Below are 22,574 nucleotides of genomic sequence, written 5' to 3'. Positions count from 1 at the left end.
CCTCTCGGAAAATCTTCGAGCCTGCCCATTAGTGGCCGAGGGAGGTGAGGAGACGTGGGCCCACGTGCACGTACAAATGCCAGCTGGTCTTAATAAATGAAGATCGCGGTCGCGCTCCAATCACTTGTCGTCCCCACGCACACACGCTAGCTTATCTTAATAACTAGGTGCAGAGGCCAGTGTTGGCCATCCTGTTGCACGGCTCCACGTGCCGCCCGGAGATCTTCCGCAGCCAAGCCCACTTCCCGCTGGATCTGCAGCGGGATTCGGTGTACACCTTCGACTCCCTGATCTGGAGCCGGTGGTTTGAGGCCGAGCACGATAATCGGTGGTAGATGATCGAGGCACACCTCGAGGGCCTCAACGACGATGATGTCGACAACGAGGCCTAGGAGGCGTACCAACCGCTGCCACCGCCGCCCGTGAAGGAGGAGGAGTACGTGCGAAAGAAAGAAGAGTGTTAGGGTACACCTTCCCTACGCCACGCCATGGACGCCCTGAGGAGCGCGCCCGATGGATTGGCCTCGAGGCAGCCATCCAGGCGTTGCAGCAGGCGTTGCCACCACCATCGTCGCCTGCGCCGGAGAATCTACCTTCCCCTCGACCATATTGCCGTTGGACTAGGGGCGGGCCCTAGTATTGAGAATGAAAAAGTGGATTCGTTCCAGAGGAGGGAGGTGACGACGATGGTCAGAGACCGAGATGGTGGCAACAGGTACGAACAGTAGGAAGAGTTATGTGGCAGGTCCTAGTCAGGGTCCACGCCGGAGTCCACGTATGTACTGTCAATGGGCTTATAGGACTAAGGGCATCTCTAACGGGGCGACGCATTTCGTATGTCTAAATTGTCCGCACGCGTCCGTTTGCATCGTCTCGCCCGGGCCCTTGCCTCCTTCCTTGCAGCGCGTATAACGAAGAGGTCTGTGGTTGCTATTCCTCGGCGGTTCGGCGCTCCATTCCGGCGGTTGGCGCGGTTGCCACTCCGGTGGTTTCCCTCCCCGCTGCTTTAATTCGTGCCGCCTCGAGCCAGGTTCGCTGCTAGGCGGGCCCGTGGGGGAAGCGCGCGAACGCTCGGCGCGACCGCGGATACGCAAACGTGTCACATATTTGCGCCGCGTATGCATCTCCGTGGACGGCCCAGACACGATGCGTCGCCCCGCTGGAGCAGGATGTAGGCGTATTTCTGACCTGCGCGGACGCAAACGGTCGCGCGGCGTCCGTTTGCGTCGCCCCGTTGGAGATGTCCTAATTATGTATCAAACGAACGTAAGGACCCTACTTGGTGTTTTGTGCAACAATTACAACAAAATATGGTGTTCTTTACAAAAACAAGGCAAGGTTGTGGTTCCTTGCAAAACATGCCCCAACATATGATGTTATGTGCAATTTCCTCCGGCGGAGAAGAAAGAAGGCCATGAAATTGGTTGGGAGAAGCGGGAGGGGGGTTTCCCAAAAAATCACGCCGGACACCTAATTCTAGTTGGAGGGAGTACTATACTATCCCATAGGATGATAATTGTGGATCCAGATAATTAATATTTCGAATTCCTCATAAATTCAAAACATTTATGCTACTCAAAAGATTATAAACATGTCTAATACAAGTAAACAAATCGACAGGCGGACATAATTCATAGAAATACAGTGATTTTTTGTTTCAATACAGCAAGGCAGAAAAACTCAGCTTTTTTTCTGTAACTAGAGTTTTTAACAGATTTCTCCTCCCTTATTTCTTCAGAATATATAATCCTTCAGTTACCACTTTATTCTTTTTGATAGGTTTCTGGACCCTATAATTTTTTGTGATTATCCTCCAGAGATGCGCAAAATCTACCTGTGAGTTCACCTTAAAGCAGAGGAAGAAACTACGTGCAACAGAATTGGATTTTTTTTTTTTTGCGAGGAAGGACTTGATTGCATTTAACCAAGTATCTTACAGATAAGCCCAGAAAAAAGAAAAATAACATTGTAACCCATCTGAGCCCTGTCGTCGTCTCCGTCGAGCAAGACGCTATGCCGGCGAATCCCGTCGCTTCTCCTCCATACGCTTGGACTGGGAGGAACCCTCATGCGAGCAAGAAGTCGACGCTCCTCGGTGCCTGAGCACCTCCACCTTGCGCAGCAAACGGCGATGCCAGCTTGGTCACCTGCAACCGCACATCCGAGATCTTCAAAAGCCGTGGCCGCCACCACTCGACCACCGGCGCAGGGGCACCGCGCACCGCAGCTCCGACGAGCCGCAGCCGCGCAAGGGGCAGCATGACCGCCACGGCGCTCCACCGGAGCAACCAGAGCGGCGGAGATGGAAACTGCCCACCAAAAGCACACCGACGAAGCCGCCATCTCCTCAGCACCGCCAGCTGCCGAACCACTACTCCCTACGCTATATACACGGCACGATCCGTCGATCCCCCATACTCCCGCCGCCGGAGCGGCTGCCGGAGGGTGAGGAATCGGCCGGATCGACGCCGGCGAGGTGGAAGCAACAGTGGTTTTCAGAAATCGCTCGATCTATTGTAGATGGGGAACGAGGTGTCGGTCCAACTCGACTCTGTTGCTCCGTAACAGAATTGGATTTCATCGGACTAAATCATTATTCAACATGGTATATGAAAGACTGCATCTTTTCATCGTGTGAACTGGATCCTACCGATGGGGATGCACGAGTGGCTAGTTTGGTTGAAAGAGATGGGGTGCATATCGGTAAAGAGGTAACCATAAAATTGCTAAACATTAATTCATGCCAGGTCCAGATTGATATTTTTCGTCCGTTTGCGTTTTGCGGATAAAAAATCCGCTCCAGCGGCTAGATGCAAAACGTTCGCAGCGTCCATCCTGACACAAACGTGGACCAAATATGCATCAGGAATGCGTCTGTACGGACGCGCGTCCGTTTGATCTGCATGCAGCCCTCTCTCCTCATTTAATCAGGCATGCGGTCATTCCTAGCCACACAAACAGAATCTTTCCCTCTCTCCTCTCTAAATCACGCATGCGGTCAAATAAATGTGTCCCTACCGCTGGAGAAGAGGCAGACGCATACGGACATATGGACGTTTTTTGTGTCTGTGCTCGACGCAAACAAACATAAATATGCGTCGCGCCGCTGGAGATGCCCTGATTGAAAAAAAGCAACAATAAATAGTGATCGTAGTCTCACTCATGCAGACGGGAGCACCATTCTTTTATGACGTTCCACATGGGCTGGAAGAGGTGGTTATGTATTACAAACAAAGATACAATAATACAGCAACATATATCACAGAAAATGGTGTGACTCTCTCTTGCCTTTTTTTTCGCAAACATGCAACCTTTATTATTAATCAATCAAGGTTACATCATCCACCAGTTGTGGATATAAGAACAGGGGCGGTTCAGCTAACCATACATTAGTTTCATAATCCTCTTGATCTAGCTAAGACATCTGCCACCTTTGAAGCTTGAATAATCTGTTTTGCCAGTTGGGTAGGACACTGCCTATTTTGCTGATGCTCACAAGTTCACAAACAATCAGAACATTTTCTCTCTATTTGGAAGCAATTTTTTTATTCAGTCTTTCCAGAATTACAGCCAATTCGGTCAGAACCAGTTTAAATGGAGCTTGTCTATTATTGCAATGTTATAGTCTACAGAATACAATGCGTGTGACATATGTCCAAGCTAATTCACATTGTCAGGTTATGCTCAAGCAAGCAATAGCAGCCTGGCTGCTAATGATTTTACCAGTGACACAGGAAGAATAAATTATATGAGTGGCTACCTCAAATTTTTAGCCTCTGCAATAAGGTAGCGTGTCAACTCTGGATACTCCATGCATAAATTTGGCTTCCAACTGTGCATTAGAATATTAGATGGGTTCCTGGAATATTCAGCATTAACACTCGATAGCAAAGTATAGTCTGTTGGCCAGCTTTCAGAAGGCAATGCATGGTTGATTGACCTTAGCTGATGCTCTGTTCTTATGTTATAATTGTTGTTATGACAGTGCTATCAAATTGTTATTATGGCTAGTCTTGCTTCAGTCTCTGAATACCAACATGTCACTTTTCTTTGTCAAAAAATTGAAGGAAAGGAGCTGATGTACGCGGTTACTTTGTGTGGTCTCTTATTGACAACTTTGAGTGGACGTTTGGATACACAGAAAGGTTCGGGCTCTGAATTTTTTTAATATAATGAGAGCACTAGTGCCCATGATCAAAGATATTGTTTGTCAGACTTTGACTAAACCCAAAACAAAGTTTGGCATTGACTAAACCCCGAACGCAAGGTAAATAATAATATAGGGAGTAGACGTTTTACTAATAGGGTAACAAAGATATTGTTTGTCAGACGTGGTAGTTGTTGTCACAAACGACAAATGAAAGTATAAAATGTGAAATCTAAAAGAAGAGGACGAAGAGAAAGAGATATGAGGGTTTTCTGCAGAACAATGGCCATTAAAAATAAAAACAATCGATCGACCCCGTGGAAGGACCAAACGTACGCTTAGTTAACCTGGACCGGAGGACCCGATCAGCTGCCATGACCATGACGCCGAATGGGACTGGCTGTCCGACACTACAGACACAGACCCGGCCCCAGCATGCTGGACCTGATTAACATGGACATCGGGGATTCGTGGAGCATGTTGTCCGGTTGATTCCGCGCTGAGTTCCACGCATCCAACTCTATCGCGCGGCACTGCAGATTTATAATCGCCTCGCACCAGCAGAATTCAATTCTCCCGAGTTTCCTAGTCCGGACTTGAGAGAGCTGGAGACACGGACGGACTGATGGCGTACAAGGCAGCGTCACTGTGGCTTCTCAAAGTTCTCATGCTCTTGTCGTCCGCGTCGGCAATCCACCGCAGCCAGTTCCCTCCTCCTCCAGACTTCTTGTTCGGGACCTCCACTTCTGCTTACCAGGTGCACCCCGACTTGCTCTTCTTTTTCCGACATTCAGTAGCAGCAGCAGCAGATTGCGATCGGAACCTGCAGTTTTCAAACACACTAGACAGTTGCGTTCACGCCTGGGCGATCCTACAATACTGTTCATCGTATAATCATGTTGTCGGCGACAAGCTGTTTTCTGTTATGTTAGTTTCTCAATTAAGTTTTGTAGCTGAATAAGTCAGACATGTTTCGCGAGGTTGCTCGTGACATCTCCTAGTTTGTAGCTATGTCGCTTTGACTGATCCCCCGGACGGCACGATCTAAGGTCATGGCGATGTGGTCGGTGCATGAGCGACGCCGTGGGAAGGCAAGGTAGTCAGACTTGTTTTGCATCCGAATCTCTAGCTTTCAGTTAGGATGTAACAACTCACCTTTTTTGATAAAGGGATAAAATGACATCTGGCCTCTGCAACAATAAAATGACTAGAGCAAATCTAGACATCAAGGATGCACGTAGCAGAAAAACAAAAGAAGAAGAAAAAAGCAAAGCCCTTGCTGAATTAATCAGAGACTGCAATAGCACCATCAGTGGTGACAGTACCTCGACTCTGAAAAGATATCTCCAAAGCAAACCTCCAAGTCCAAGAAGGTAACCGTGCTCAAATGCACTTGTTGTCCGGTCTAACCACATGGTTAGATCTGGGTTTTCACCTTGGAAAGACAAATACCTCTGACAAGGAAATGACCAGGAATCACCATTGCCAAGTACAACCGCAGAAGGACCTAATATTTTAACCCATAACTGAAACATGGAGCTCAAAGAGCACCACCAAGAACAAAGTCCGCTAGGGTCCCTACCCCCACTTGTCGAGGAAACTGCTGCAAAACACCTATCGTCTCTTCCAATCTGCTGCTATACTCTCTGAGATCTTCTCGACTCGACACGAGCATGCGAGATGGAACCTCTAGAGCCTAAACGGTCTTCATCAAACATGACCATTATTCCCAATCAACACCTTGGCAATCGCCGCAATGAAGGTGCCAAGGCTATCCCAAGGTGGATGGAGATCACCACGAGCCAATAATGGAAAATGAATCTTCACGTCATGCCGCAATCCCATTGCGGGGAAGAGCGGGCAAATAGCCCACCGCGCTGCCTACCACAGATGCTGATCCGGCACACCACAAGTGACATCCAGTACATGGTGAGCACCTCGCGATGAATCCGATTGGTGCCAGGAATCTTCAGCAAGAGGAACGCCACGACCGCGCAAGGATTCCCGCCTCGGCGGAAATAGGGTGCACTTGGTAGCTGCAGCAGAGAGCACAATAGGGCCGATGATCTCCTCTAGCAGAGGTGTTTGGGGTGATGGCGTAGGAGGCAGCTAGGGTCAGCACGTTGCCAGAACTAGGAATCCAGACCGACCGAGCACCAACAGCCCACACCCGCTGACCCGCGCATCCCCCACTGAAGGCGCGCCACTGGAGGAGACCTCCACCACCACCACCACCACCACCACCACCACTGAGGGATGTTGTCCTGGTCGTTGCGCATCAAAGAGCCGACGGTCGCCGCCCCAGCAAGCGTCTTTGTCGCCCACCAACCCCATGCCACCTTCAGCAGTTGAACCCACCTTCACGGTAGCGAGGGCCGGCGGCAGCATTGGTGTGCTGCTGGCTACGAGTGGGTCGCCCTCGGTGTACTTCGGTATACTTTGGTGTACTTATATTTCTTCTTCTCTATAGTTTTACTTGGTCTTCTATATACTTGTACTTGAACTTCTGAGTACTTTGTACTTCATCTTTTCTATACTTTGTACCTGGAGTGTATTTTTTTTTGTCGTTTTTCATTGAACAGGGACAAAATGCATATACTAGCTAGTTGGCGATGGAAGTACGCTAGCTAGGGGCTGATAGATGTATGCTGCAAACGCTGTACTCGTGCGTGTCTAGGTGAAACCTGGAAGTAGGCGAAAACTGCTCCCTGTGTTGCACCCTAGGACGACAAGTGCACGAAAGTGCGAGTAAACAGAAGTGACAAGTACATTAAAATACAAGTACACCAAAGTAAGAGTACGCTGATAGTGCGGACACCTTAGTGAAAATGTAGAGCTTAGTGCAAATCGAGTGTGCAAATTCCAATTACAACCATATTAGGCTCCGTTTGGGAGCGCAGTTTTTTTGAAGTATTTCATGAATACTTCAATTTCCAAAAAAAACAAAGTATTGAATACTTCACAGTGTTTGGATCGAACAGATACAGTGGTTTTGGATACTGAAGTATCTCCAATACTTCAGTTTTTTTGACGTTTTGTAAACTTTGGTTCCGACCTCTTTTTTCCTAAACTGAGAAACGCAAAAAACACATCTACTTCGAGGTGTCGTCTTCCTCTGTGTGGCGGCTGCGATGATGTCTTCCTCTGCGGTGGCTGCGATGTCTTCCTCATCGAAGAAAAAAGCAAGCTCAGACCCAGGAAAAGAAGGCCGGTCCTGTTCCATCCTCGTGAGATTGGCGTGAATTTTTTTTTCGATTTGATTGCACCATACGGCTGCTTGCTCTCGTGTGGAGATGGGGGAACCAAGGAGGGCGGTCGCGTGCGCCTACATGCACAAGAAGAGCAGGCCGGGCTGCCTTGCTGTAGGCAACCAAGCCGCACGCGAGCATGCCATGGCGAACTGGGCGTCGCAGCCCCGACGAGAACCAGACACACCGCCGCCGATCCCTGTTGCAATGCCGCTGCCGGTTATCATGAGCACCATCTTCTTTACACCCGTGCTCCGCCACACCACGCCAGCGTGGACCACGACGTCGTCGTCGCCTCCGCTGCAGATCCTCGGCAGGACGGTGACCGTCGTACGCCCTGCCTGAGTTCGAGGCGCTGCTTGGCGACGACGACGCCCATCCGTCAGCAGCGCTACCCGGACTCATGTGTGTTTTCATGGTTGCACATGCACCTATCGTTTCTAGTTTTATGCATACAACTAGCTGCCTGATGCCTTATATTCACCCAGCCATGCATGTGACGCACCCAGTCATGCATGCTATCCGGTCAAAACGAAGATAAAACAACAAATCCCAAACACGTTGAAGTTTTGGCCAATACTGAGAAATAATGAAGTACCAACAAACTGAAGTATTCCTTCCCGATGCACTGAAATACTACAGTTTTGCAATACTTTAGTTTTAGAAAAACTTCATTGCCAAACTAGGCCTTAGTTTTGGAAGTAAAAAATGTTTTCTCGAAACATATCTACTTTTCAAGATCTCAAAGCGGGAATCTCAAAACTGAAAACAGTTTGTAACTTAAACAAACGGTTCTCAAGATATTTCGTTTTGATATTTCAGATTCAAAAATAAAAAGGATTGTTTTTTGCATTTTTCACCCTCCGGTGTCTCTTTCTCTATCCCATCTCCACCAAATACAACAAAAACCAAAATACATATGGGTGAAAATTCGAGTACACATACTCTCAGTACAACCTTATTAGTTTTAAAAACACACACAAAAAATTCAAAACATATCATATGGGATCTAGTTTTGAAATCTCAACGCGATGATCTCGAAAGTGAAACAGTTTACAGTTTGGACAAACACGGTTATCAAAATATCTCATTTATAAAAACTAAATCTCTAAAAGAAAGAAAAAATACTGAGACAAACCCACCTCCCGGTGTCTCTCTCATCTCTCATCCCACCTTGATTTTCTTTGCGACAAGTGCCCCCACGTCTTGTGCGTGCGGGGAGTGTCCAAACCTTTGCAAAAGTCGTCTTTTCTTTAGCGATTTCATCAAGGCCCCAACCTTGTTGAGCTACCCAGCTCGTTGCATTGCGCTCTCCAACCAAACCCGATGTGGTCCAACTTCCAGGCTTTGGGTACGGCTGCTTCGCTTGTCCATCATGGAGGAGGGACTGCATTTGCTGAAGCCGTAGCCTTATGTCGAATCACCCTATAGGTTGCTGATTATATATTCTGCAGATTGAAGGTGGATATTTGGAGGACAAGAAAAGTCTAAGCAATTGGGATGTCTTCACTCATAAGCGAGGTGAAGCATGACACGGTTTCAATCTAGACATAGTTCTTTTAATCTTGTTATTATAACTTCGTTTCTTCTTATGTCCTCTTTTTTCAGGCACAATTCAGGATGGAAGCAACGGCGATATTGCTGCTGACCACTACCATCGTTACATGGTATGTTTTCTGCAAAATGCACAGAAAACCTGAGGATGGAAGGTTAAGGTGTAAAATGTAACTATCTCCTATTCCAGGAAGACATTGAGCTGATGCATTCCTTGGGTGTCAACTCATACCGATTCTCCGTAGCATAGACAAGAATTCTGCCAAGTGGGTTTATCTTCCATGGAAAATTTCTGCCTAAGGGATTATACTATTTGAGTAAAATAAAGATCATCTGTGAAATCTCTCCTTTCTGCAGGAGGCCGATTTGGGGATGTTAATCTAGATGGTGTAGCGTTCTACAATGCCATTATTGATGCTCTTGTACTAAAAGGTATTTAACACAAAACAGATGCAAAAGGAGCTAAATTTTGAAGGTCTTAATGCATACTAGTTGGTAACGATATGCATAACCAGGAATACAACCATTTGTTACAATATTTCATTACGACACTCCACATGAACTTGAAGAGCGATATGGTGGATGGTTGAGTCCCGAAATTCAGTATGTATTTGTCTGTGCATCTTAATTTACTCTCATCTCCCCAAAAAGAAGAAAAAAAAACTGAAACTTCCACCTGCTTTTCAGGAAGGACTTTGGTTACTTTGCAGAAGTATGCTTCAAAATGTTCGGCGACCGAGTAAAATTATGGGTTACATTGAATGAGCCTAACTTAATGGCAAGATTTTCTTATATGAATGGATGGTACGCACCTGGTCATTGTTCCAAGCCATTTGGAAACTGTGTCTTTGGAAATTCTTCAACAGAGCCATACATAGCAGGTCATAATATGATACTTTCACATGAAAATGCCGTGAGCATTTACAGAAAGAACTACCAGGTACTACAAATTAGGCTCTTCTTGGATAGAAAGATAAGATCTGGGTAATTAATATTTCGTTTAAGATATATGCTGCTTGACAGGAGAAACAAGGTGGATATATTGGAATTTCTGTCAGCGCGAAGTGGTATAAACCATTACGAAATAACACAGCTGATCTACTAGCAGTTGAGCGGGCTATATCTTTTAATGTTCCATGGTACTATACTATCCCATAGGATGATAATTGTGGATCCAGATAATTAATATTTCGTTTCCTTATAAATTCAAAACATGTATGCTACTCAAAAGATTATAAACCTGTCTAATACAAGTAAACAAATCAACAGGCGGACATAATTCATAAAAATACAGTGATTTTTTTTGTTTCAATACAGCAAGGCAGAAAAACTCAGCTTTTTTCTGTAACTAGAGTTTTTAACAGATTTCTCCTCCCTTATTTCTTCAGAATATATAATTCTTCCGTTACCACTTTATTCTTTTTGATAGGTTTCTGGACCCTATAATTTTTGGTGATTATCCTCCAGAGATGCGCAAAATCTTGGGTCCAAACCTACCTGAGTTCACCTTAAAGCAGAGGGAGAAACTACGTGTAACAAAATTGGATTTCATCGGACTAAATCATTATTCAACATGGTATGTGAAAGACTGCATCTTTTCATCGTGTGAACTGGATCCTACCGTTGGGGATGCACGAGTGGCTAGTTTGGTTGAAAGAGATGGGGTGCATATCGGTAAAGAGGTAACCATAAAATTGCTAAACATTAATTCATGCCAGGTCAGATTTCAAAACATGATTGAAAAAAAGCATCAATAAATAGTGATCGTAGTCTCACTCATGCAGACGGGAGCGCCATTCTTTTATGACGTTCCACATGGGCTGGAAGAGGTGGTTATGTATTACAAACAAAGATACAATAATACAGCAACATATATCACAGAAAATGGTGTGACTCTCTCTTGCCTTTTTTTTTAGCAAACATGCAACCTTTATTATTAATCAATCAAAGTTACATCATCCACCAGTTGTGGATATAAGAACAGGGGCGGTTCAGCTAACCATACATTAGTTTCATAATCCTCTACTGATCTAGCTAAGACATCTGCCACCATTGAAGCTTGAATAATCTGTTTTGCCAGTTGGGTAGGACACTGCCTATTTGGCTGATGCTCACAAGTTCACAAACAATCAGAACATTTTCTCTCTATTTGGAAGCAATTTTTTTATTCAGTCTTTCCAGAATTACAGCCAATTCGGTCAGAACCAGTTTAAACGGAGCTTGTATATTATTGCAATGTTATAGTCTACAGAATAACAATGCGTGTGACATATGTGCAAGCTAATTCACATTGTCAGGTTATGCTCAAGCAAGCAATAGCAGCCTGGCTGCTAATGATTTTACCAGTGACACAGGAAGAATAAATTATATCAGTGGCTACCTCAAATTTTTAGCGTCTGCAATAAGGTAACGTGTCAACTCTGGATACTCCATGCATAAATTTGGCTTCCAACTGTGCATTAGAATATTAGATGGGTTCCTGGAATATTCAGCACTAACACTCGATAGCAAAGTATAGTCTGTTGACCAGTTTTCAGAAGGCAATGGTTGATTGACTTTAGCTGATGCTCTGTTCTTATGTTATAATTGTTGTTATGACAGTGCTATCAAATTGTTATTATGGCTACTCTTGCGTCAGTCTCTGAATACCAACATGTCACTTTTCTTTGTCAAAAAATTGAAGGAAAGGAGCTGATGTACGTGGTTACTTTGTGTGGTCTCTTATTGACAACTTTGAGTGGACGTTTGGATACACAGGAAGGTTCGGGCTCTACCATGTCGACTTCAGGACACACAAGAGGACACCAAAATTATCAGCTCAATGGTACAGGAAGTTCCTCAAAGGTTCACTTCTGAAGAGTGAATTTCAAAATGGATCCCAGCTGCAGCAGTGCACTTCTTGAGGCACTCGTCACTGTTTTCCTTGTGCCTGACTATTATGTAAAGATCATGCTTAACATGTTGATCGGCCTATAATTTGTTCTTCTGCGCGCTAAAACTGGATATAATATGGAACTGGCAACTGGATGTAAGGGGAAATATTTTTTTTGATGCTTAGTCTTGCAGAAATGCAATCCATGCGTGTCAGACAATGTGAAGTTGTACTTGCAAGGCATCTGTATGTGTGCAAATAAATGACCAGTATTCAGGTCAGTGTTCTAAGAACATGGGCATATTTATGCGTCTGAATAAGGGTGCAAATTATGAAAGGTTTTCTAGTTACGCTGTAAGGTCACTAAAGGGGCAGCAAAATTGTCTGCAAATTGGCATAGTAAGTTTATAAAGGCTATTAGCAGATAGAGATGCCATATGAAGAGCCCCCTATGAATTCTGCATCTTAGCAGCATTGAAGCACAAAATTATCAATGTTCATGTGTGTACATGTTGTATGTACATGATGTGGTGAAACGATGCATTTAGATTTCCTATTTCATGACTATTACACAAGCATGGTTTAGCTCTATCTGTATCTATATAAATTTCCTATTTGCAGTGCAATAATGATGATAACTGAACAACCCTCACGTTTTGATCTCTTTTTTGTCATTCAAGGTACGCTAAAAAGGGCAATAGCACCACCATAGTAGAATAGCAGTTTCATGCTACCGAAAGAATGACATATTTGAGATTACCGCACATACTTGGGATACACAATAGGAAATGTCTATTGTCATGTAAACTACTGCAGGAAAGGAGCAGATGTGCCAGATAATTTTGCTTAGTGGTAAATTTGAATGGCTTTCTGGTTACACTAACAGACACATAAAATTCTCCACATATGAGGAGTCCCTCTGAATTATTTGTCTTCCTAGCATTATAAAGTACAGATTTATCTCTGTTCATATGTGACTATGTGTACTGGTTGTATGTACATGATTTGGTAAAAAAAAATATATCCCCATTTACCTGGTGAATTCCTTATGTTGCTGTATAACTATGCTCCAACTCCAACAGTTCATCACATCTGCAGCTAAAAAAATCAACAAAGTGAACTAGAAGTTGCAATATGATCAATGGATAGTTTACGTGTTACAATGTAATGATAATACATAATTCAGTTACATAATTACCTGTACTATCTTTGCTCGATGATTTTGGTAAATTTTCAAGATCATCAGTGAATACATTGCCATCTTATCAGCAAGAACTTCCAAAAAATCATCTGCAATACTTCTGTTGAATACCTGCACTTTAGGTATTCATAGTGGAGTAAAGCATCGTGAGTTTGTAACACAAATCACAAATTCTTGAAATTATACAAAGAACATGTCTTAGGTAAGTACATGTATCAAATCTGCTGCATACACACCAGTTAGCCACAGCACAACACATTGTTTCTCTGGGATACATAGACATATCATATTTCATAGAATAAATACACCGAGAATCGAATGCAAAGGTCACTAATAAAAGGGATTGTCAGTCCAAGTTCAGGGTTCCACTTTCAGTTATTCTGACGATTGAATCACTCTTTCACAATACCCGTGTGAAGTTTCTCAAGAAAGATAAATCGATGGATTTTGAAATACAGATGTACATCAAGATAACCACTGTTTCCCGCTTTCAAGATTGTTTGAAGCTGTCCCCTGAAAACATATTACATGGAACAGTACCATAGTGCTAATACAGAACTTTTTTTCACACAATCTGTAGTAAGCTAATAGATTTCATTCCACCATCTGTGAAACTGCATACCATATATAAATATAAATGAAATGTTGGATATCCACTATCAAATAGAACGGCATCATAGAGCTAGTACAGAAAGTTATCGCCAATCTGTAGCGAACTAATAGACTTTATTTCATTCATTTCTGAAATTGTACCACAGATGTTACTAAGTGAAAAACTTGATTTTCGCTATCAAATAAAGGACAATTTGATCGATACATATCTCATAAGACAATATCTTCACCTTGTCTGAGCAAAAAAGTGTGTCTACATGCAGCAGAAACTCTTCATCGTCAACTATAACTATTCTCCCTGTGTGGGTGTAGGAGGAGGGGACGAAGGCGCAGGCGTCGAAATGGTTGCCGAAGGTCCCCTTAGAGTATTTGCGCCCTTGTCATCTACAACCTCCACAGCAGCCCTCTCCTTGGCTTTTTGGGCCCTCTGAACTACTTCCTCCTGTATTTAGAATTATCCCCCAAAAGGCGACTTAGAAGTGTGAACTATCCAGTGAGGTTTAGAGAATCAAATGAAATGCATGATAAACAGTAAATCACAACTATAGATTATACAGCGATCACCAATGATTAATCGCTGAAAATAGTTGGATTATGTGACATCAAAAGGATAGAGCGTTGAACTTCTTAATGTGGAAGAACCACAACATGTAATAAATAGTGCTCTCAAATCGGAACTACATCATCATGTAATAACTTATCAGTTGTCATTGAGAATTCAAGAGCTTAACTGCTACCAGCTTGCGTAAGGAGTATATCCAGTTCTCCAGTAGCTAGATTGAACGTAATGCCCAGTAACACACTTTGCTATATCCCCGGTGGTGTGCAGTACCTGGAATTCCTGGACCTGCTTCTGCTGCTCCGCCTGCCACTGCCCGACGACGCTGAACACCTCGCCCACCACCGACTCGGCCCTCTCCGTCAGCGCCTCCGCCAAGGCCTTCCCGAGGAAGAAGGCGTCGAGGACCGCCTTGCTCTCGTTATCACCTAGTACACACGAACAGCAAGAACCACGGAGTCAGTACGAAATGCCTGTCTGTACCAAGAAAGGCGGCGGCACAGCTTCCCGCCGCGAATACCGAGGGCTTTACCTGCTTTGGGGTCGGGACGTGTGCCGCCGCCGTTGCCGCTGCCGCTGCTACTCCTGGCCGCGAACCTGGGGAGCTGTTTGACGGAAGAAGAGGGGAGAGCACTGCGGGCCGGGAGAGAGACGCGGCAGATGGGCGAGAGAGCCGCCGCCGGCGCTGTTACTACGGGCGCCATGTCGGCCGGCCTTGCCCGTGCTCTGGTGGAGTCGCGGGGTCTTCCTGCAGCGGTGGTTGGGAATCGCCGTCCAGGCCACCGGCGGACGCGAAGCCACGGATTGGGGGCAATCGAGGAAACGAAAAAAAGACACCTTTCCCGGATTTGTTTTTCTTAGTATTTGGCTGGTGTGCTACAGAAACAGGGGGCAGTTCTGTAATTACAGCTGGGCATCGTCCTCAAGCCGAAGCTCCAGTTTGGCTCTTCCTGGGTCGTGTCAGGTGTGGCTGTCTCGCCTCTAGCCTGCAGCTCCTCCTTCCTTTCCAATGCCGGCAAGATCAGCTCGTTGTTCCCACTTTTTACCATCGCCTCCACTGCAAGATTTCAAGGTCATAGTGAAGCAGAGACAGGAAGAGGCGGCAGGAGGTGACGCAGATCAACTGTTTGATGAAATGCCGGCTTCATAGAATTAAGTTGATCTTACCTGAAGAAGCTAACAGCTTTGGTCTCTGTTCTGTTGTCACTGGCGGTGAACCAGGCGATGTTGGCAAGATTACTCTAGCTCAGCAGATACAGAGTGATAAGAAGGCCAGCTCCGAGTTTGAAATGAAGATGCGGGTACAGTTTGGTCTCTTCGAAGCTCGCTGAAGGCCCTGAGATGAACTAATTGCATAGTTGGTCAGGCGGTCCAGCCAGAGTGGGGCAAGGACTACTCTGTAGCAGACGTAGAGGACCGTGCTGAAGATATTGCTTGCAACTACTTTGATGACCTTGTCATTTTGTCAATTTTATTCAGAGATTGCCATCTTGATGAAAGGTACTGTAATGTTATTTTTTGCAAGTCTCTGGAATTTTTATTAATGTCTCATAATTATGGTACACGCTTACTTCCTAGAATATCCCTATCAGCCTATGGATAAAGACTAAATATCTTCTCACAAAAACACTCGAAATCATGTGTAGAAGCCCTAAAACTTCTGAAAATATATGTATGGGGAGGTTATACTAACAAACGGCGGAGTTTTCATGGAGAGGGTAGTTTCCACTGGATATCTTCCCAGGGATGGGATAAGCTAATCATTCTGGATATATAGAGATTAAGCTGAACTGGTAGTCATGCAATGATGGAACCTCCCCCATCAGGATGCCAAAACACTTCTGGCAAGAAACTAACCGAACAGAGGAAGAAAATAGACGGCACACGCATATTGGTAATGAAATCAGCAAGGTATACTATTCTAATGATGGTTTGGTTTAAATCAGCTATTACTCAGAATATTTCTTGTTCATATTGGTCATGAAATCAGCAAGGTGTACTATTCTGACGATGCTTGGTTTAAATCGACAATTACTCAGAATATGTATTGTACTTATTGGTCATAAAATCAGCAACGTATACTAATCTGACGGTGGTCCATTAATTTTCGTTAGCTTTTGAGTATAACATCTTATAGATTGATAAGATGTTTTTATGGCATGTAAAATGGCATAGTTCTGATTTATGCTCAAGTACATGGACAATACATATTATGTAATCTACGACTAGATAGGTAACAACACCATTCAGGAAATTTTAAAGATTACATTATATCGATATGGTATATAATTGTATTAGAAATAATCACACAATTATGTGGCCATTCAAACTAGTTTATCAATACCATAGCATTTCGACGCCTTAAATGTGTGAAACTGTGAATGCAGCTTCAGTGCTTCTGCACAATTTCATGTAAGTATGAGTGCGGCTATCAGTTAATGTCACATGAAATTTAAATTTAGTGTATTATCTATTCAGTGATTTTAATTAAGAGAACCACTACAATTGATAACTCATGGTTTTCTTCTCTCGAAGCCAGTAAATTAGTCAGCATTTTTACTGCCAGTTCGGACGTCCTGCAATATTTACCAAATGAGTACTGCTTATGGTTATAACTGAGTGGCATCAAACTTTATTTAGCTAAGCCATGCATATCTTCCTATGTAGGTTAAAATTTTCTACCACCCGTGTTAGGTCATGAGATCCCTTCTAACCATAATATTCTTTAATTTGTAGGTTCCTACTGTTTAAAACTTTTAATGGAGGTAATGACAATCAGTTCTAATCATGCTATTGTGTGAGTTTATACTGTTTTAATGTTCGTAGTGACTACATGCTTTAATCTTATTCCTATTTTGATGGTTTGTGCTGTTTTAAGAACCTTCAGTGTGAACCCTAGCACTTCTTACGACAAGCATGTCATGCATGATCTTTATCATGAGCTTGCTGAGTATGTATCAACCAAATAGCGTTCCAGAATAGAAGAAATTACAATGACATGCAAGGTAGATGAAGCTCTAATGGAGGCTCATTCCAGTGAACCTGTGCAGTTCTTTGCATCCAATGACCAATATTAAAATAATCCAATAACTCTAGCCCGCGAACCATATTGGTAGTTAAATAAACTGAACACGAGGATTAATGTATTTTACTCTCTCCGTCCCATGAACGAGGGAGTACTTACTAGAAAAGATGAAGGAAATTATAGTAGTGCATAAAGTTGCCAAATCTTTCTTCTAAAATTCATCCTCATTAATTTAAATGAATAACTGAAATTTATGCCGCAGACACAGTTTTGAAGAAGTATTCATCAAATGTTGCTACATCTTTTACTGGTCTAACTTCTGCTGCTTTTCTGGCACATACCTTGACCATTAACTTTCTTTAGCCATACCAGTAGTATTTATTTCAATGCATCTGGTCTCTGAACTTAATTTCATTGAGCCAACCTTCGCCCTCTTCCATTTGTGTGACTGCTATTTGTTCCCAGTTCTTCTTTCCACTAGCTAAATTCAAAGACGATAAACCAGGCGAATTATTGGAGTTCAAGATATCCCCTCTTCAAGTTGCATACAATGAAGGTGTCCCAGCAGTCTTAGTCGATTATCTCTTCTCAAGGGATCAAATTCCTCGCTAATATAAGGCATCTTGAAGTATACATGGGTAGCTTGAAATTCTGCATGCCATGTGGAATTGGCAAATTATCAAGTCTCCAAACAATGGTTGGTAGTGACTGAGGCAGTTGTAGCACTGATGACTAGTTCAAATCTTCAAGAAGAGTCACACATCTCAGGAACTGGAATGTTACCACGGTGTAAATTCTTACAGAAACTAGATAAGCAAATCAGATCATAAGCTAGAAAGTAAATCATGTAGGTTGATATCCCACTGATCTTCCATTTTATTCCATATTTGCTGATGAGGCATCTATGTTGGATACCCTCAAGCATCATCCTGGTCTAGAGGAACTAGTTATGATGTGTTTTTCTGTGCCAGGTTTCCATATGGCCTTTCCTTTATAGAGCTTAATGCTTGTGAGAATTTTAATGATCTGACTTTTCTTGGTCTATTATCTTTGACATCGTTTGTTCTGTTCACTCACAGGCTTAAAGAATGTGAGATGAATGTCTTTTTTGTAAATATGGTGACACTAACTGCAGTGGCTGTGGTTCCAACACAGCAGAGCCTTACCATTGTTGGAGACACCGAAGATCACAAACATGGTGTCTTTGGGAACAATGGGAGGAAACTGAAGCAACAGCATCTTACCATTCTGAGATGTTAGCAATGAGGGGCTTTCCCAATATTCAGGCTTTGAAAATCCGCAAAAAGAAAATTGCAAGAATCTGCTTGAATTACAAAATTTCTTGAACCTCCAACGTTTTAAAATGGAGTCTATATGGTATTAACAATATCCTGCAACTGCATCTTATTTTCAGCTTGAGTCAGCAATCCTTCTTTTTATAGGGAAAAGAGTCACAAGGAATACATAGCAATGAAATATCTCGGATTATGTCCCCCTTTGGACTTCACAGATTGAGATTAAAGAAACAGCCGTTGCATAAGGCCTCAGGGTTGAAAATTTCGGTTTAAGCACCCATCAGCTGTTCTTATGCAGATCTATTTGGCTTCTCAACTTGATACATGCATGTAATGAAGAAAGCTACAACTTTTTCATCTATTTCAATTTCAGAACAAATCTGTGAACAGGCTTGGGTCCTAATAGTTCATGAGCCTAAGGAGATTGACTTGTTTGCATGGAATACTGATTATAAAGTTGTTTAGATGACCATCTTTGAATTCCATACACTGGATAAGGAGAGCAAAATTCAAGATCTCCAGAAGTTCTTGTCTTGAGTAATCCACGGTTACATGTAATACTACCAATATTCTTGAGTACTTGGGTAGCGGTGATCTAGATGTAAAATACGGATGACACATGTATGTTTCTAGTTGGGAATTGGGATCATGAGTTCACCAAGAAAAAAGGTTGCAGTCCTTATATTTTGCACGGTCAATACATGCGGTAAATGATATCAACTAAACTCAGCTGGTGTTCTGTTTTGAAAACAGTTCAGTTGGTGACTTGGTGTCGATATTTGTTTCTTCTATTTTTTCTATTTTCTACTACAAAAGTGTTCGTTTGAGAAGAACTGGCCACTGGCATTTGAACGATACACATTGTAATTTAAAGAGAAAATTGCATAGGAACAATGTGTGCCAAAAGAATTAACATTGCAACCAACACACATAAATTAAAGATGATATTGCATTTGGATATTTGATCACACATACGAATACATTATCATTATATCGGTCAACGGCAACTGCCGGACTTAAACAAAACCAACAAACTGGTTCTTGTTTTCGTTTCAAAGAAACGACATAGAAAATTTATTGGTAAATAAAACTCGCTAGGAAGCTCAGAAGTGAAGTTCGGCTTAATTTCCATCACCGATCCTCAGTTTCCACCACGTACCAGCGGTACGCTTCTTCCTCACGGGCAGCACACCTAGAGGATCATCTTCCCCTCGGCCATACGGTTGATCATGTCGACGCCTTCCTCAAGACGCGCAAGCACGCGCTCATCGGCGAGAAGCTCCAGCGTGAAGAGGCGCTTCCAGCCTCTACACCATTCCATGGTTTCCCCGCTAGGGCGTCCCGCAGACACCAGCCAGTGGCGCAGCGCTTTCTGCCACCTGTCGAAGAAGTAGGCCTCCAGAAGCTCCACCATGTCCTCGTGGCGCACTAGCGGCGCCCACTTCATGATCCCCTTCTCGAACGAGTCATCGTCCTGCCTCGGCGCCGTGATCCGGAGCTCCAGCAGCGCATGCGCCATCCTGGGCACGACGCCGATCTCGTCGATGAACTCCTCCCAGGTCGCCGGGCTGAACATGGCCTTCCACGGGGACACCCGCTCGTAGTTGGAAACCAAGGCGGAGCCGGTGTCCCATCCCCGCAGCCCTTCCTGGAGCTTGCGCCTCACGGTGGCGTACAGGCCCTCCAGCAGTGGGCCTGCGAGCCGGACCCACGGGCACACCTGAGGGTGGCAGCAGGTGGGATCCCAACAGCTCTGTGAGTCCCATGAATCCACAAGGGCCGTCAGCTCCGGCATGACGACTTCTTGTAGGATGCGCTGCATGGTGGAATGGGGCAGAATGTCCTCCCACGGCTCGAGGAAGCGGAGCATCCCATCAGGGCCCGTGGCCTTCCATCCCGACACCTTCAGGGCCGGAACCACGGTGTCGTCGATCAGCGCGGCGTACGGCGACGTGGCCGAGCCGTCGTCCATCGTGTTCTTGAGCATGGCGGCCATGTCCAGCCAGAGCGTGGGATCCAACAGAGGCTGCCACTTCTGGAGCATCGGGCGAACCAGCGGCGCCACGATCGCACCCGCTGCATGCGCGACGCGATGCATCTTGTACGCCTCCGGTAACCTCTCCTTCAGCCAAGTGAACTCCCAGATCACGTCGCCCACCGCCAGCTCTCCCGTGGTGCTTTTCGCATGGATCACGGCCAACGCTTCACTTATACTAGTAGCCTTGATGACCAGCTCCGGTGTCTCCTGATCATCCTGCCTAGTGAGGGCTGCTTCCCAATGCTGATGCAGTTTGGCGAGGACCTCCTCGCAGAACTCCCGGCCTTGCTTCCGGGATCCATCGGTGTCGCCCCATTCGAAGTCCTGGTACCGTGGTTGATGGCTTTTTGTTTTCCAGCCATCTCCCCATTTGTCTGCCCACGGGTCGGTGCTGGGAAGCCCGTTGTCATACGATGTTCCTTCCTTCTCGGCACCGACGGTGCCAAGGCCATGGTGCTTTGGTCGTTCGGGCACCTTGATTGGCGAGACGATGCCCTGCCCGTACTTGCCGAGGCCGGATCCCGGCTCGTAGTTCATCCGCCTCATCATGTTCTCGACCTTAGCATTGGGCGCCGCGAACGACGACACGGCGCTGCGGTTGTACTTGTACAGCGAGTGCTCATGTGTAGGGTACAGATAGTTGGACGGACCTGCTGCAGAGCTGGGGGCGGCGAAGTCGACGCGTCCGTGGAGGAGGAGGTCGCCAGGGCCGCGTGGCCGCTTCTTCGGCGACAGCAGACGGCTTTGGTCCCCGTCGTACTGGGAGCTCGCGCCGCCGCCGCCGCCGCTCGTGTCCAACTCCTTCCCAGCCACGCCGTTGCTCCGCTCGTCAGCGCCGGCGCCGGAGCCCATGACGATCGCTGGTAAGGTTGCTTTGTCGGTGGAGATTGGAGAGGGACGGGGGAGTACTGGTCGAGGTGTGTGTGTGTGGTGCATTTCTCCCTCTCGACATTGCTGCCCTTATATGGGAGCGCTCTGAGTATGAAACCATCGCAGAACTTGGATTTGGAAACCTAACTAACTGTAAGGAGGAGCGCGGCTGGCATCGTTCCATCGTATGACATTTGCGGAAGGAAACGAGGGAAGGAAACAAGCAAATTCGAATCACGCGCGCGCGGTTCAAAATTGCGCGGGTGCGGATGCGCGCTAGAATAGCGGGTGCGCCCGTTTTGAACTCATGAGATGAGATTAAAGAATTATTACCATAGTTCGAATAGATACGTACTCCGGCCGTATCACTATACTGAACGTAGTATAAAGTTCGTGCGCAACTGCATCGCGTAATTTTTTTCTTTTTGAGAATTTCCATTGCATGCCTATATATGAGACAGCATTCCCTGACCCAATCTGCATTTTTTTTTGGATAACCCTCGCCCAACACTCAATTAGCAACAGATACATCATCCATTTTACCTTTTGTTTTTTATGAAATGGCTATGCGGCCCGCGTATTTACATGGCTAGATTATTGAAATATATTATTATTTATTTTATCGAATATTTGAACACCGATTTTTGTAGTATGTTACTATGATACATTGGTGACACAAAATATTACACAAAATAAGTATAAATAACATAAGCTTTTTTATTAAATTAAATAATATTATATGCGCCGTGAGTAAACACTAAAGATAGAACCTTGTTCTGTATACTTGGACTAGGTGTCTGGAACACCAACTATGCATCCCACATCAAATCCCATAATTAGTGTGTCCTTGAGCATAAATTGACAACACAGATTACATATCTACACACTAACATACATAGTCCTACACAAATAGGACCAATTTGGCCAAAGTCTTACATAATTGCCACAAGGGGCAAGAAACTTCAACAGTCTTGGAGCGGAAACAACAAAATATAAATTATGATCACGTCAACATGCCTTTACCTTATAGGCCGTTAACTCGGAGAGCAATCCTAGTTCACAAAGATGTCACCGAACACATCTTCCATGATAGTTCTTCCTACAATATTTGCCCGCATCAACAAGTCGGGAGTGACAAGCATAAGCAGCCCAT

General features: G+C 44.7%; 1 protein-coding gene, 1 long non-coding RNA gene and 1 pseudogene across 2 annotated transcripts; 2 read left to right on the top strand and 1 right to left on the bottom strand.

The window, feature by feature from the left end:
* The first annotated feature begins 3,183 nt into the window (after positions 1-3,183).
* LOC124669657 lies at positions 3,184-3,787 on the top strand. The gene is made up of 2 exons (XR_006992281.1): positions 3,184-3,271; positions 3,678-3,787. It is a non-coding gene; the product is annotated as an uncharacterized LOC124669657 (long non-coding RNA).
* Positions 3,788-4,739: 952 nt separating this feature from the next.
* LOC124669653 lies at positions 4,740-12,134 on the top strand (annotated as a pseudogene).
* Positions 12,135-13,715: 1,581 nt separating this feature from the next.
* On the bottom strand, positions 13,716-15,029 carry LOC124676941. The gene is made up of 3 exons (XM_047212952.1): positions 14,726-15,029; positions 14,467-14,621; positions 13,716-14,076 (listed from the first exon to the last, which is right to left on the bottom strand). Exons 1-3 carry the CDS (start codon positions 14,895-14,897, stop codon positions 13,924-13,926), a joined length of 480 nt encoding a protein of 159 aa, XP_047068908.1. The 5' UTR covers positions 14,898-15,029; the 3' UTR covers positions 13,716-13,923.
* Between the last annotated feature and the right edge of the window lie 7,545 nt (positions 15,030-22,574).

Source organism: Lolium rigidum, chromosome 7 (assembly GCF_022539505.1).
Source record: "Lolium rigidum isolate FL_2022 chromosome 7, APGP_CSIRO_Lrig_0.1, whole genome shotgun sequence".
NCBI classification, from domain to species: domain Eukaryota; kingdom Viridiplantae; phylum Streptophyta; class Magnoliopsida; order Poales; family Poaceae; genus Lolium; species Lolium rigidum.
Note: the sequence above shows the minus strand (reverse complement) of the source record. Positions and strands in the feature narration are given on the sequence as shown.